General features: G+C 49.5%; 1 protein-coding gene across 5 annotated transcripts in view; it reads left to right on the forward strand.

Annotated features, from left to right (window-relative positions):
* Positions 1 to 9,081, forward strand: part of FAM168A (family with sequence similarity 168 member A) — a 244,535-nt gene extending 235,454 nt beyond the window's left edge. For all 5 annotated transcript variants that reach the window (XM_037026204.2, XM_037026203.2, XM_037026206.2 and 2 more), the window contains 4 exons: positions 3,820 to 3,962; positions 5,393 to 5,567; positions 6,873 to 7,003; positions 7,746 to 9,081. In XM_037026204.2, coding sequence (XP_036882099.1) covers positions 3,820 to 3,962; positions 5,393 to 5,567; positions 6,873 to 6,985 — 431 coding nt within the window. In that variant the 3' untranslated portion in view covers positions 6,986 to 7,003; positions 7,746 to 9,081. The remainder of the gene's footprint in view (positions 1 to 3,819; positions 3,963 to 5,392; positions 5,568 to 6,872; positions 7,004 to 7,745) is intronic.
* The last annotated feature ends 6,291 nt before the right edge of the window (positions 9,082 to 15,372 follow it).

The raw sequence follows: 15,372 nt of genomic DNA on the forward strand, positions 1-15,372 counted from the left end.
ATTATCTGAAGCATAGAGGATTGAGTGCAGGTCTGTGATGTCCTTAGGGCATATAATGCCAAAGTCCTAATGCTGTGACCTTCAGACTTAACATAGAACACCTTTAGGAGAGCCAGTCCTCCAGTAAGTTGAGTCTGTAAATTCATTTGAGCAAAACCAATTAATTGTTGTTTTGTATCAAGCTCCACAGCTTCTTTTACCTAGATGCACAAAGTAATAAACCCTGAATTTTTTGATACCCACATTAGCCCAGGCTGCAGCCCCAGGAGAATTTCCAGTGGTCCTCAGAGGTACGGATAGGACCAGCCATCAGTTGTGGGTAGCCCTCTGCAGTGATTTTCTCCTAAATGAGTCTCACTGAAAGATTCAGAGACTTAGAATGTCAGCACTAGAAAAGCCCTCTGATATTATCTAGTCCAAATGAGGGTATTTGTTGAGAAAGAACTGACCTGACACACTGGCAGAGCCCAGGAAGGGGGCCCAGGGCAGTTTCTGCAGCCTCCTGAAGCAAATGGTAGCCTTGAGAACCAGCATACGGAGAGGAAGGAGCGCTGAGTCCTGAGTCCTTGCAAGCAGTTACACACACTCTCGCTTGCTCTTCTCTCTTTCTCTCTCTCAGCATCTGTTCATTCTCTCATGTGTGAAGTTTACATCAGTCTTAGTGATCTCTAGGATCTCTCCTAGCTCTGTAGTCCTGGTTTCCCTTCCCCACAGTCTGGACAAACGAGCAAGGCCTTCTGCAGCAGCATCTCCTTGGCTGCCAAGGTGTTTGGGCTGCTGATTAGGGTTCTGAGTATGTGTATCTCATTTCATAACATGAAGAAAGGGAAACGTTCCCAGACAAGGTTATTCTTAGATGTGGAAACCAAATTCTACTGCAGCCTTTTGGAGCCTTTTGATTTTCCTCAGGGATGCTCTTGGTAATGATGGTAATGCTTAGTAAGTTGGTTGTCCTTGTGGCACAGAAGGGGTAGTACAGGCTTCCTCAGGGATAAAAGTTCTAAAGCACATTCTCAGGGGAGCACAAAGGAAAGTTGCCAGCATCGTTGGCTTGTTACCTTTAAAGAGTCATAAAATCATGCCATTTTAAACCATAAAATTTTAGAATCTTAGAATCCTGGAGTCTGTGTTTCAAGTTGGGTCACACCAAGGAGGGCATAGTTTAACCTTTGTACTGTCGTCTTTCAGACCAGTCTCTGCTAGCACACCCCCAGGATAGGAAGGCAGCTTACTGCTTCTCTCTTTAGTGCAAGGGAGAAAGGAGTGACAGCTAACCCATATGAAGTGCTTTTAATGTGTCAGGTACCATTCTAAGGTTTGCAATTGTAGTTACTTATGTTACTTATCACAGTCACTCTATGATGTAGGTACCATTTTTGTACTCATTTTGCAGATGAGGAGACTGATGTATTCTATAACTATTAAGTAGCAGACCTGGGGGTTGAACCTAAGTAGTCAGTCTCGCTCCAGACTTCTCGTAACCACTACTTTGCGCTGTATAGCTTTCAGAGACAGGCATCGTAGGATTCAGGAGTGTCCTGCTCCCCATAATTTGTTTTATTCCTTTAAATCAGGAGTTAGAAAGCTATAGAAGGCCAGATAATAAATATTTTAGGCCATATGGTCTCTGTTGTAGCACCACTGCAGGAGGAAAACAGCCATGTCAAAATGTAGGAATGGGCATGGCTGTGTTATAGTACTACTTCACCAAAACAAACTACACTTACAGGAAGCTGCAGTTTGCCTACTTAAAATGTTAATAGTATGAATAAAAGATTCTGTAGTAAAATAAATTTGAAAATAGTCTCTTGCATATCCCGATGTTGGAAATTTATAGTTTGTCTTACCATTTTAAAACTTCTTAGAGTCCTAGAATAAAAAGCATACAACCCTGTTTATCCCTATTGTACATTGCTGCTGCCGCCTCCTGTTCTTTTTTTGCCAAACAGTGATTACGGTCCCCTGAACTCATAGTCCATTATGCACTCTTGGGACATGCCCCTCGGATGGCTCCTCCTAGACACCTGCAAACCTGGACTCCCTGTTCCCCCCACCCCCACCTGCAAGTATCTGCTTCTCTGCCTATGACCACAGCTCATAATTAACTCCCCAACTTGGAGGAATCTGCTCTAGACTTCTTCTTCAGCTGAATCGCACCTCTACTTTCAGTTAGCTTCTAGGTCTTGTCAGTACTACCTTCTCATTAATGTGTTATTTCCATTCCATCCTTAACGCTGCTTCTTTTGCAAGCATATTTGACCACAAAACCAGCATTTCATGTAACAAACTATAGATCTACAGGTGGGAAGATAAGTGTCATGATTCCAGGGGAGAGGACAGGACAAGTTTTGGTGGTGCCTTTTGTGGTGACTAAATAGCTCCTGTATCCTCGGGGAATTCATGATGGGGTAGGAGGGTGCCAAGCTACAGCTGTGATGTATGTGGACTGGGTGAGATTTGTGACTATATGGCAGTTTGCTTTTACTTAGGGTTAGGGTAGAAGAGACCCAGGATCTTTAACAGAATAGCATTTTAGTTCAGGAAGAGATCTTCATTCTTAGCCTTCTGAATTTACACAATAAGAAACAAAGGCCCAGATATGTGGCAGTAGTCACAGCAAACTGGAAGAAAGCCTGGACAGAAGCCTAGAGCTCTTCTCTTGCAGTAAAACACCCTCTGACCCCCCCAGTCCCTCCTTGTAAAAACAACACCATGTTGCTGCAAGGGTCCTTGATGAGCATCTTGTAGGTGAACGACCTGAGCCGAGAACTCCAGCAAGACCCCGCCAGGATGGGGACCATGGGGTACGCACCAGCAGCGCTCCATTGGAGATGCAAAGCCAAGACTTCATGGCACTGTCCCTCCAACTCAGAAAAGAACTTCCTGAAAAGACCTGCCTTTTCTGAGCCCTGGGGTCCCCGTGTATAAAGTAAGAGAGTTGTGGTCACATGATGATCACTTGGGTTCCATAGAATCATTCCATTCTGTGACTCTGTAAGGACACAGATTTGTTCCTGAGTCATGTTTCAAGTTTTTACTGTGAACACAGGATCTGGCTTGCTTTTCTAGAAGATTCAAAGGAGCACAATTTGTTTGGCTGATTGTGAGCTTCCTGGGGCCTGGGTTCTAAGTTGATGTGAACCTTTATGATCCCTGACTTTAGGCCCTGAGGCAGAGGTGGTCCTCCCCAAGGCCAAGGGGGCTTGGAGAGGCCAGTTGTGTAGAGCAAAGTTTTTCAGCATCCTAGAAGATGAGGATCTTTGAGTGGGGTTTTATATGAGGTTTTCACCTTAAAACATGGCAGGGAAGCAGGGGAACATGGTATAGGGAAGTCCAAAAAGGAAGAGAGAGACAAAGCAAAAAAGAAGTAGAGCAAGGGGGAAAGTAAAACAAAGAGCAGCAGAAGATATGCTGGAGCGCTGAGTGAGAAGATGGTAAGAGAAAGAAGAGTGCAGTAAGGAGCAGGCGGGCTGAGTCTCCCACCTGTGTGCACACCTGCCCATCTCCTGGCACATGGCTCAGGGGGCCGAGCTGCAGGGGTCCCTCAAGAGATCATCTGGTTCTAGCCTCTCATTTTATGGAGCCCTGAGACAGAAATAAAGGATGCTAGAGTCACCCACGCAGCCCTGTGCACCAGGACTGAGGGAGCCACCTCTGGGGCCAGGGCTTTCTGGGTAGAGCCCTGTTCTTTGTTCTCATCTGTGTTTCCAGCCTGAATTCAGTCCATGCTTGTCTGGGGAGTCGTGATTAGGACCTGATGCCTTCCAGTGATGCTGTTCTGCCAACTAATTGGAAGTCTTTCTTATTGCCTTGGTACAGGATATACTGCGGGGACACCATACAAGGTCCCTCCGACCCAGAGTAATACTGCTCCGCCCCCCTACTCCCCATCACCCAACCCCTATCAGACGGCCATGTATCCAATCAGAAGTGCCTACCCCCAGCAGAATCTGTATGCCCAGGTAGGTGCATGTGGAAGCCTGGGCCCACCTCTTCTGCAGGTAAAGGAGCCCCCAACCAGTGTGGGGTAGGGGTGGGTGAGGAAGAGAGGGAAGGAGAGTTCATGGCTCTGGTCAGCTGTCACTCTTGTGTCATTAAAACAATATCCCTATAGCTTGTACACTCCCTTGGTCCACCTCAACCCCTGGAGCAGTGACATATGAAGTCATTTAGATTAACAGAGCCCAGAATATCAGAGGAACAAAGGCCCTTCATCAAGCTCAACTCCTTTTTATACAAGTGGGGAAGCCAAGACCCAGAGAGGGGAGTGACTTGTCCAGAGTCACACAGGGAACTAGTGGGTTGAGTGAGGATGAGGCCTCACTATGTCTTGGGCTTCTCTCTCTACCCACTCCACATCTACCTTTCCTTTACAGTCTTTGAGCTAAGTGGGAGGACATAAGTGACCAGCCTTTGCCACCAGTTCCCTGTGTGACCTCGAGCAGGTTACTCTATGTGCCTTTGTGTCCCCACCTGGGCTGCTTCAGCTAGAAAATGTGCGCACCCTGGTGGGGTGACTGAGATGGGGACCATAAGCAGTTGCAGCATACACATAACACACTGTTCCGGGGTGACCATGCTACTTGAGGTTTAAGGAGTGAGGAGAACACTTTTTAAATTTAAAAAACAGCTATACTGTAAAGTAGAATCCAAAACTTTAAAGAGGCAATAGACTTGAGATAAATTTTTCTGGTTTATGTTTGGCTTTGCACTATGCTGTCAGACCTCTGGGGTTACAAACCCACATTCTGAGGCTCTTGGCATTAGTAGAAACGCTTGAGAAGCTTTGGATTAAGATGATCCAGGAGCCTGTCTACTCGCCACAAAGGTCAGCAGGAAGTAGCCATGTGATCCAAGCAGTAGGAAGTCATCTCAGACCACTGTCTCCATCCTCATCTTTTGGCCTAAAGGGAAATTGATCGTAAGAGACATCTTGGGGAATGCTGTGCATTTGTGACATTTTTCTAATATGTAAAATGGCAGCATTTGTACAGTGTGATAACTCCCACCAATAATCCTTCTTCATTCACTGTGGTCCCTGCCTTCACATTTTAGGCAGCCTATGGGAGTGTATTTTTAAATGCTGAAGTCAGAGTAAGGGGATCAGAGCTATTGCCCCCATTAGCCCATCATAGCCATTCCAGGAGCAAGGCAGGATAGGGTGGGAGCCTTATTTTTTAGCCAAAAGCTGAACCTAGCGCTGAAGTGTCCACAGTCAGGTGGTGAGACAGAAGCAGGGCCCCAGCTGGGCCCAAACCTCATATCCCTGGGCCAGTGCTTCTCTGACCCTGTTCCTTAGGGTCTGGGATGAGCAGGCTGTTCTCCCCTCCCCTCTCCACATCCTGCCACACCTCTCCAAAAGCTTGTGGGACCTCAGCCTCTTCTCCCCTAGGGAGCCTACTACACACAGCCGGTGTATGCAGCCCAGCCCCACGTCATCCACCACACCACGGTTGTCCAGCCCAACAGCATTCCCTCTGCCATCTACCCGGCGCCTGTTGCTGCCCCCAGGACCAACGGTGTGGCCATGGGCATGGTGGCTGGCACCACCATGGCAATGTCAGCAGGTGAGGGTAGCATCTGTGTCAGTGTCCTTCACAGGAACTCAAGGCAGAGTGGAGAACATGGTCATGCAGTTGATCATAGCACAGCATGGGGGTTCTGGAAACACTCTAATCTGTCCAGAGGGTTGAGGAAGATTTCACCAAGAAGGGCATATTGAGCAAGACCTTAAAGGGTGGCAAACAGAGGCTCACCAGAGAGATGAAAGAGAGAAGGGTAGTCCAGGGGAAAGGACGTGAGTATGGCATGTTCACAGAATGGAAATGGTCCAAGGCACTTAAGAAATAGGGGCACAGAGGTAGAAAGGTGGCTGGAGCAATTGGCAAAGATAAAATGGTAAAGAGTCTAGATATACCTTTAGGTAACAGTTTGCTAGCAAAGAGGTTTAAGCAGAGGAGAGATGGGGTTTCGTTTCACTATTCTCTCAGGCTGCACAGTCGAAGCATAATTAGACAGGGAAAGGTTGGAAGCAGGTAGGTCAGTGGAGAGCTGCAGTTTAGAGGAGAGATGATGACAGCTGGTAGCAGCAGGGTTCCAGAAAGGTGGGCACAGGGCAATCTTATTTAGCAGGCAGGAGCTAAAGGACTTGTCCAATAAATTGTAAAACATGGGAGAAGCAAGAGTCCAAGCAGACCCCTTTGCCATTTCTGTCTTACTCCAGAAATCAGCGCAGAGTCTTACCCTTCAGGAACCTTGAGGATGGGGTTGGAGAGAGACACTAGAGGAGGAAAAGGTTTAGGGAAGTCAGGGATGGGTTGACGTTCAGAAGAAGACCATGAGATGACAAGAGGGCTGTGGGTAACCTTTAGAGACCCAACTTGCAAAGGATCGGCCGGGTCCCCTAAAGGAAGAGAGGACAAGGGGTTGAGTGGGCAGGAGCGGGGAGTTGGGATTTTATTCTGCCCCTGATGGAAGGGGTTGTTGAGGCCTCACATTCCCCAGGTCAGGTCAACAAGCTGTTGGATACCTTCTCGGTGCCAGCCACGTTGTTTTGGTCTAGGGGACATTTACTAACAGGCTAGTGGGAAATGCAACCAATTACTACTCAGTACAGTGTCTGTGCAGTGAATGGAACATACAGAGAAGAGTAAAAGGAGGCCACTGAGGAAGAATGATGAACTCCGTCCTGGAGCATCAGTGCTTTCTCTAAGGAAGTGAAGCCTGGAAAGGTGGGGAGGGTGGGCAGCAGTTCATGAGCAGGCAGGGAGGTGGGGTGCCCAGGAAGGGAGCAGCTGAGTGAAGGACCATGGCTTCATCCAGAGCCCTGGAATGGCCTCATCAGATTTACTCTTCTCTCTCTGGATGCTCAGGTACCCTGCTGACTGCACCCCAGCATACCGCGATTGGGGCACACCCTGTCTCCATGCCAACATACAGGGCCCAGGGGACCCCTGCGTACAGCTATGTGCCCCCGCACTGGTAAAGCCTGCAGCCCACCCAAGTGAGTGGGGCCCCGGGGCGGGGGTGGAGAATAAGAGGGTGACTAAATATGGGCACTGCTGCAAAGCCACTCGCTTGGCCTGAATTCTGTGTGTCAGCCAGGGGCAGGCACCAGTTAGCAGCTGCTTTTCTGTTCCTGAGTTCAGTGCTATCACTCTTAATAGGCCTGTCACTTTGTGTATATTCTAGACACTTACATATGTTATCTCATAATCCTTAAGGTAGCTCCATGAAATGAGGATCACTAGCTCTATCTTACAGATAAATACAGAATTCAGCATCACTTAACCAATAAAAATTAAACTGGGACTTGAACTCCAGTCCTCCAGTCCAGTTTCATGCTTCTTACCATAGTCTTCAGACTTCTTTTAACTTTGGGCTTCATTCTTCAAATGCAATCTTACCTCAGTCAGACCTTGGCTCTGACTGGGGCCAGGTGGAGACCTTGGGCCAGCCCCCACCTCAGGCTTCCTTACTGCCTCTGGCAATTCCTGAGGCAGTGCCAGGGAACCATGGGGCTCCCTTTGAAATCCCCTGCCCTGCCTCAGCTGGCTGCCCCCAAACCCCCCACCTCCTCCAGGAGCTCTTGGCACTGGCCAGGAAGCAGGCAGCTCCAGTGGGAAGGCACAGAGGACTCCACTTAGGGCTCCCAAGGTGTAAGGAGAGGGGGCCCAGAGGCTTCCAGGCGTGGAGTGGCACTCAGGCGCATTGCTGTCAGTAACAACTTTTTGTTCCTCCCCCAGATCTGGAGTCACACATTGTATGCAACTACTCAAGTCTTACCCAGGTGCTGGAGCCTTCCCTAGCAGCACCACCTCTATTTGCAAGAAGAGACAACAGAAGTGCAAGGGTCACTTTATGCATCTTTAATGGTTTTGGTTTTTAATTTTGGTTTTTGTAAAAGCTGCTTTTTCTAATCTCCTGCCTCTCCTCACTGTCCCCCTCTTAGCTGCTGCCCTTCCAACTCTATCCCCTCATCGTACCTGACCAGGCACATCCTCTCTGTTCTTTCCTTCGCCAGAGACCCCAGTCTAGTGGCAGGCAGAGAGAGGGGTTTATTGCAATGGTTCAGCTTCTTTTGAAGAGCATAAAAGATGTGGCCCTCGGGTGCAGGGTAGGACCTCAGAGCTGTGTTGAGCAGACCATGTCTTGAGGGGATTGTTTCTTTTTGACTTTTTTTCTTAAGCAAGATTAGGACATTACCGTATCCTGACACAACTGAACAGTCTTCTGAGAACCATTGCAATAGACCACGAACAAAACCACCTGATTAGGTAGAAGCACTCATAGCGTAACACCCAGGTGAGAACCTGGGAAAACAGATTCTTTCTTTGGGAGAGCTTGGCTGGGGGACAGGGCAGGGGGAGGCACTGTGGGAAAGAAGAGGGGAGAGAGGTTTTTGCCTGCTGGTTTTGGTTTGTAGGGTCTCTGGCCAAATTGTCTGGCCCTTGACCCTCTGATTTGCACAGTGATGCTAACTGGCCTGGCACTTCTTTAGAAGGTAATTTTTGATCTCGGACCTGCCAAGCAGCTGCAGGGTAGTGGGATCCCAGCCTCCCAAAGTCTTGGAAGGCCAATGTAATCCAGACATTGGCCTCAGCCCTCATGGACCCACTCTGATGAGGAGCTTACTCCTGATTGGAGTGGAGCCCTAGGGCATTTCCCTCCCCTCTGCCTTTCCCAGGGCCGGGGCCCACCCATCTGTCCACAGGGCTGGCAGGCTGGCCAAGCTCATGGTTACCTTGTGCCATTCATGGCCAAACTGAAGGAACCACATTCCAGGTGGGTGCTGGCAGCTCTGAAAGTCAGGATAGTGAAGGAAAAATAATAGCAATAAACATTTCATAGACTCATGGAACTGAAGGGACCTTAGCAATCATCTCATCCATTCCCCCATCTGACAGATAAGGAAGCTGAGGCCCAGAGAAGAAAGGACCTCCCTAGAACTCACAGTAAATTAGCATTCGATGTGGCCTTCCTACCTAAGGTTATGTTGTCCACAAAAATTTACCTAGGGCTGGATTGGCTTGGTTTTGCAAAAATAAAGTCAGCCGCACCGACACCTGGTGAGCTCTGGAACAGCCTCCGGGTTTTTGTTTCTGCTCTTTCCCCACGCGGACTCCAGAGGGGTGTGTTGAATACTGGGCAGAGGTCACATGAGGACAGACGGCAGGAACAATAATTGCAAATGAATAGCATTTGGAAATTCTGTGAGGACATCTGGAGGTTTTGTCCTACACCTGACTCCAGCTTTAGGAGGAGCACATAGGCTGCCTGCAAAGGAGACTCAAGTAAAGGACAGCAGCCCCTCATCCTGAGAGGAGAGTAGGATGAGGCCCAGGAGACACAGGCTGTCCTGGGAGAAGAGGGACCCCTGAGCGAGGAGGCCCCACTAGTCCTAGCCAGGTGGCCAGGTTGCCCAGCATTGTCCCCTGTATCCAGCACTTGGCTGGGCCAGCAGCCCCTGGTGTGTGTGGGGGAAGCAGGAACATTTTACTTTACAAAATAGGATCATTAATAATATTTGGGACTTTTAAATAATTCTTCATTTTAAAGTCTTACAAACTTAGACATACCACTACCCCTACCACCCATGTCTCCCTAAAGGAGGGAAAAATCAGGAACCCTTGGGGCCAGAAGGGCCTCAGAGGCCACCATTCCCAGAAGGGCAAAGCCCATCAGCATGCTCGGCCCAGAGCCAGGAGTTAGCGGCCTACCTTTTTGGCCTTCCAGGGAACTGCAGGACCAGCAAAGAGAACCCCAGCTCTTCTAAATGGTCTGTTCTAGGGTACTGATGAGGTTTCATTTTAAAGCAACAGAAAACTTCCAGTGTTAATCCATTTTTTGCAAATACATCCTCCTACTCTCTGCTTTTGTAAGGGTGGGTGAAGTTGTTTTAGATTACGTTGTGTGTGTTTGGAAAATGCCAAAATAATAACAATGATAACAATAATAGGAAACCTTTGCATTTGTCAGGTGCTTCATAGATTTCAGAGCACTTCACCGCCTTTAATTTACTAGCCCTGAGAAAGAGACAGGGTCAGAATTGTTACACCCGTTTGACAACTTAGGAAACTGGTTTTAGAAGGAAAGGAGCTTGCCTGATAGCAGAATGCTGATATCCTGACAGGCTTCCTCCAACCTCCTGGTGGGCTGGGGTGGAACCACAGAGAAGGGGGAAATGAGGAAACCTAGGAAGGGCCCTGTTGTTTTTTATCTCTCTTCATCAGTAAGTAAAACCTCTGATACCTCGTAGTTTGCAAAGCAGTTTCACATAAATCATCTGGTTTAACCCTGTGAAACAGATTATTCCTCCCATTTGATCCATAAGGAAAGTGAGATTCAGAAAAGCAAAGTACTTGCTCGTAAATGGCAGAGCCACTTGAATCCCAGTCTGTCTGTCTCTTCCCCTCCAGTCTGACTCTACACACAGACTTGCAGACTGAAGCATCTATGCTCTCTCTGCACCCTCTTAGTCCTCTAATGTAATTCAAGATCAAAGTCAGGCCCCAAGGCTAAAACAAGGCTCAGAAAGGCTGTGGTCTAGAAGAGCCCAGGCCCAGCACCCCTTTCTCAGTAGAGTGCCGGAGCTCCAGTTCAGCTGGCCTCACCCTCTAGCTCTGACAGAGATCCACAAGCCTGGCCAAGCTTGGGGAGTCACTGCCAAGGGTCTGAGCCAGGAGAGCGGGGGCACCTTTGGAAGGACGAGCACACCTGGTAGGATGACAGTCATCTATCAGGAGGAACCACGAGTCGGCCAAAGATTCCGTGTGGCCCAGTGGTCAGCTGGACAGAAGGGAGAGCTGGAAGGGCCCTGTCATGATAGGAAGGCCAGCAGGCCCGCTGGGATGGGGTGGGGGCACCCACATGACAGCTGCAGCACTGGCACCAGCATGCAACCCTCTCTCCGCTCTGCTGCCTCTCCCTAGTGCCACCAGCTCAGGGCCAGGCTCAGGCATACTGGTGGTTCCAGTCACCAGCTAACCTTCTTGGCTTCCCCCACTTCACCTGACTCCCTGTCGTCAGCCTGGGGCCTAGGAAGCTGGAGTCTGGAAGCTGGAGCTCCCACCAGTGGTGAGAGCCTGAAACATAGTCTTTATACCACTTCTTGAAAAAATTTAATTACTTCCCCATGAGACAGGACAGTTGCTGATCCTCTCTCTCTCCTGGCAGTGACCCTACAGTGCATATCCCCTCCCCTAAATATTCAATAGGGACACACACCCCTATCCAGAGGCGTTTTTCATGTACAAAGTACTTTAATATTGATTGCCAAAATCCCGCATTTTATAGATGGAAAAAACTGAGTCTCAGAAGGCTTAAGAGACTTGCCAAAGGTCACACAGCTCATAAAGAGAGCTAAGATTTCAACTCTTCAAATCCTCTGCTCTTTCTGGTGGCACCTGATGGGTCTGGGTGGCAGGCATAAAAAAGGGATAGGCTACTTGTCCACCACAAACAGAGGAACAGTACTCAGACATCCTGGGAAGCTCAGTCCTCTTGGCTGAGCAGATTTTCAGGAGGGGCCCTGCGGACCCAGACGACTATCCAGCTGGTAGCATGGGTACGGTAAGAATTTGCAACAGAAGGTCTAACTTGAACAGAACACTTCAGGGTCATGATGCCCAGGTCTAAAGACACATTCAAGGGCAGCCCCAGTCATCTGTCCATTGACAGACCTGTGTTCCTGGGAGCCTTCTCACCCTTGCTTTCTGACCCTGGAGAGCCTGTCCACTGAACAGACCCAGTGTTGGCCCTCCCAGGAGACCTCATATAGTTCTAAATGGCCAAAAGCACATCTGACTTGTCCCCGGGCTTGCTTTTCCCATGGGTGAGAGACTGTGCAGACCTTACTCCTGATCTCAGCTCCTACCCCTGGCTCTCCCAGCTGTCCCAGGTTGGAGGTATCCACTCAGATATCTGGGGAGTGCTCTTTGGAGGGACTTGCTTTGTTCTGAATGGCTTTCATAAGTGAATCATATGGAGCAGAAAAGCAGGGCAGGCTCCTTGGTCACCAGAGTCTGGTGTCCTTGTTATGCAGACAGGACTCGGCCAGAGTCCCAGCAAGGCACTGGCTGAGCCAGACCTGGAGCCCTGCAGGTCCCAGTTCCTCAGCTCTGTGCCATGGCTAGAGAGGAAAGGCTTGAGAGGCCATGGGTCTTGGTCTTGGTGTGGCCTTGGTCACAGCACTCTGGCTGGATCAGTCATGCAGGTGTCACATGGCATTCCTCGTCAGCTGCAGACGGTCTGCCTCCATCCTCTGTCCCACCACATCATTGCAGGGTACGCAGTCCCCAGCTGCTGGCCAAGCTCAGGAATTCAGAGGGGGGCAGGTCAGGCAGTGAGTCTGCAGGTGGAAGGCAGGTTCCATGCCAGTGTGCAGCCCAAGGGGTATCCAGGCCAACCACCTGCAAAAGCAGGATCTCAGAGGAGGAAATCCAGCCAGGCCAACCTCAGATTCCACACCTTTGCCTCAGAGCTCTGGCTCCTGTGGGCGTGCCAGGTTGGCTGCAAGGTTTGTCCTTTACCTATCCATGTTCCCTTCTTCTAGGAAACTTGTTTCTGAAATTAGTATTACATGTTTCCAGGGCCTGGCCTGCTAAATTCCTGGCAGGCCAGCTTCAACATTCCATAGCCAGCCTTTGCTGAGCCAGATTTCGGTCCCACTCCCTTTCTCCAGAGGGTATTTTCTATCTTGCATGCTTTTGAGTCCAGGTGGCCAAGTGAGGAACATGGGAGTTGGGAGTGGCCACCACAAAGGGAAACTAGAGCTCTTGCTTCCTTGTGGCTTCATTCAGTCCCTGGGCATCCTTGAAGCAGTGAGGCCCTGTACCTTTTTCAGCTCCTAGTACAGCGGTATTTTCCTTCCTGAAGAGAAGATATAACAACTTTGCAAACAACTACCAGCCCATAGGAGTCCAGTGGGGCCCAACCCCAGCAAGACCAGCATCTCCAGGCTCCAGCCTTCCTCCTCATGCCTAAGAATCAGGGAAAGGGTGCAACTGCCCAGAGACCACCTTCTTAAGGGTCAGCCAGCTTATCTGGGTCTGGGATGGGATTCATGCTCCTCCTTACACAAGGGAGCATAAGCCAGAACCCCAGCAACTTGGAGTTGTCTGGAATGACCTTTAAAGACCCAGGAGCCTGTCCCCATCTGACTGAAAGGCATCTGCATCCCCCCTTCATATCACATGACAGAGAAACCTGTTCTCATGGTGTGTAACATCCCTGTGAGAGAGCACTGTATATGATTTTGTATTTTTTAATTCATTTTAATCTACAGGTTGAAATCTAATTTTTAAATGTTATTGGAACTCACATTTTAAAAAGAAAAACGTTTAAAATAATAATAAATCTTTGGTGTCTTCCAAGTAGTTTGATCAAAGAACTTATAGGTGTTTTGAAAACACAGCCTGGAGTGTAAAGATTGGGAAGCCCCATGGCCTCGCTTGTGTGTATGAACTGTAAATCTGGTTTCGTTTTGTTGTTTTGGCTTCTTTTGGGTTTTTGTTTTGTTTTGTTTTGAAGATCAGATAGTGATCACTCTGAAAGATTGAAGCCAAGAATTTGTAACTATGATATTTACTGTAAGCTGTAGAACATTCAATAACTATTAAAAAAAAGTTTCCAAAAAAAGTCTGGGGTGACCAGACTGGTGGTTCTTGGGACATGGGACACAGACTACCTGCTGAGCCAGTGAGGCCCCTGGGCTTCTCTCCAAGTTGATTCTAACCTTTCTCTTACCTTCCAGCAAGCAGAAAATTGGAAAGGGGAGCAGGGTTTATTGCCTCAGGGCCCAGCATCAAGACGGGGGGTGTCTCTTACCTGGCCAGCCCAGACCCAGCCTCAGTCTCCACCCTGGCTGGTACCTGTACATGCCTCACCCCAGGTAAGAGGGCATCTGGAGACTACAGTCCAGCCTCTGCCTGGGAAAGCAGGCCAGAGTGGGAGGGGCTCAGCATCCCCCCGGCCAACCCCCAGGCACTGCTCATGCCGTCTCATCCTCATCCTGGTGTTTCATTCAAGTCCAGGGTGACATGGGGTGATTGGCTGAGGGGACAGTCAAGTATGAAAAGCCAAACATTGAGACACAGCTGAACCGCTGGCAAACAGGGACACCAAGTGCATTCTGGTGGTCCCCCAGGGAACACTTTGGGTGCACTGACAATGCCCACTAGTCCCCTACAACAGACTAGAAGCCCCAGAAAGAGAAGCTAGTGCCCTAGAGAGGCAAGAGGAAGGGAGAGGTCAGATCTAAGGCATGTCTGCCCAGCCTCCCTTAGGATGGGAGTTTTCTCTGCTGCTGCCAGGCCAGGCCAACACCCATGGCCTCTGCCCTCTGAGCTTGGGCCTCCCACAGGCCATCCCTTTCCACACCTCCCCAGGCTCCATCAGGGATCACTTTCTGGTTCTTGAGCCTCTCCTTGGGCCTCATCCACTTAAATATAAACACATCCCCTTCCATCCTTAAAAAAAATGAAGAACCCAGAATTAACTGAAAGCCCTCTCCCTGGAGCCTGAGCTCTGCCAGCTATCGCATGGCACAGTCAAGCTTCTTCAGGGAGTTGAATCCACTCTGACCTGGCCCTGCTGTCCTTGAGATGATCCTCACCACATCCCTGTGTCCACTAACCAGGGGATGCTGCAGTGCTGGCCTTGTGACCCACCCTGCTCCCCATACTGCTGTCCTTCCCTGGCTTCCTCCCCACTTCCTTGGCCATGGCCCTGGAACAGCCCAGGGTCCACCTGAGCTCTCTACTTGGACAGTGTTCCCTTCCTACCCAGTCCTAATGCAAATACCTGAGTGCTTCTAGATATTCTCAGCCCAGGTCTATCTCTGGAGCGCTCCAGGCCTTCATATCCAGATGCCTCAGGCCATGCCATGGGACTATACCACAGGAGCCCCCAGGACCGTTGCTCCTGTTCACCCACCCAGGCAGCCCAGATGCCCCAATCTCTAGACCCGAATCCTGTCACCAAGTCCTGGCAATTCTGCTAAGTGTCTCTGAATCCATCTGTTTCTTTCCATCTCATCCACATGGCCCAGCCTCCACCTGATATTGCCTGGATGGCTGCAGTAGCTTCCTTGTGGAACCCCTGCTCCACAGCTTCTCTTCTTTCCACACTGGCCAAGAGCAAGCTGACACATCATGCTTTTCCCCTTCTTAAATGCTTTAGAGCATCTGTGGTGTCCCTGGCATAAAAATGGCTTCCAGAAACCCATGTGGCTTTCTTCTACTACCCACTCCCACCCCCGTGCCATACCTCAGTCACCCTCTACTCCCAACTTCTGTTCCTCACAGTTCTGTTGATATCTGGCCTTTGCACATGCTGTTCCCACTCTCTGGAACACGTCTCCCCCTCCCATAT

This window comes from Manis javanica, chromosome 11, assembly GCF_040802235.1.
Source record: "Manis javanica isolate MJ-LG chromosome 11, MJ_LKY, whole genome shotgun sequence".
Taxonomy (NCBI): Eukaryota; Metazoa; Chordata; class Mammalia; order Pholidota; family Manidae; genus Manis; species Manis javanica.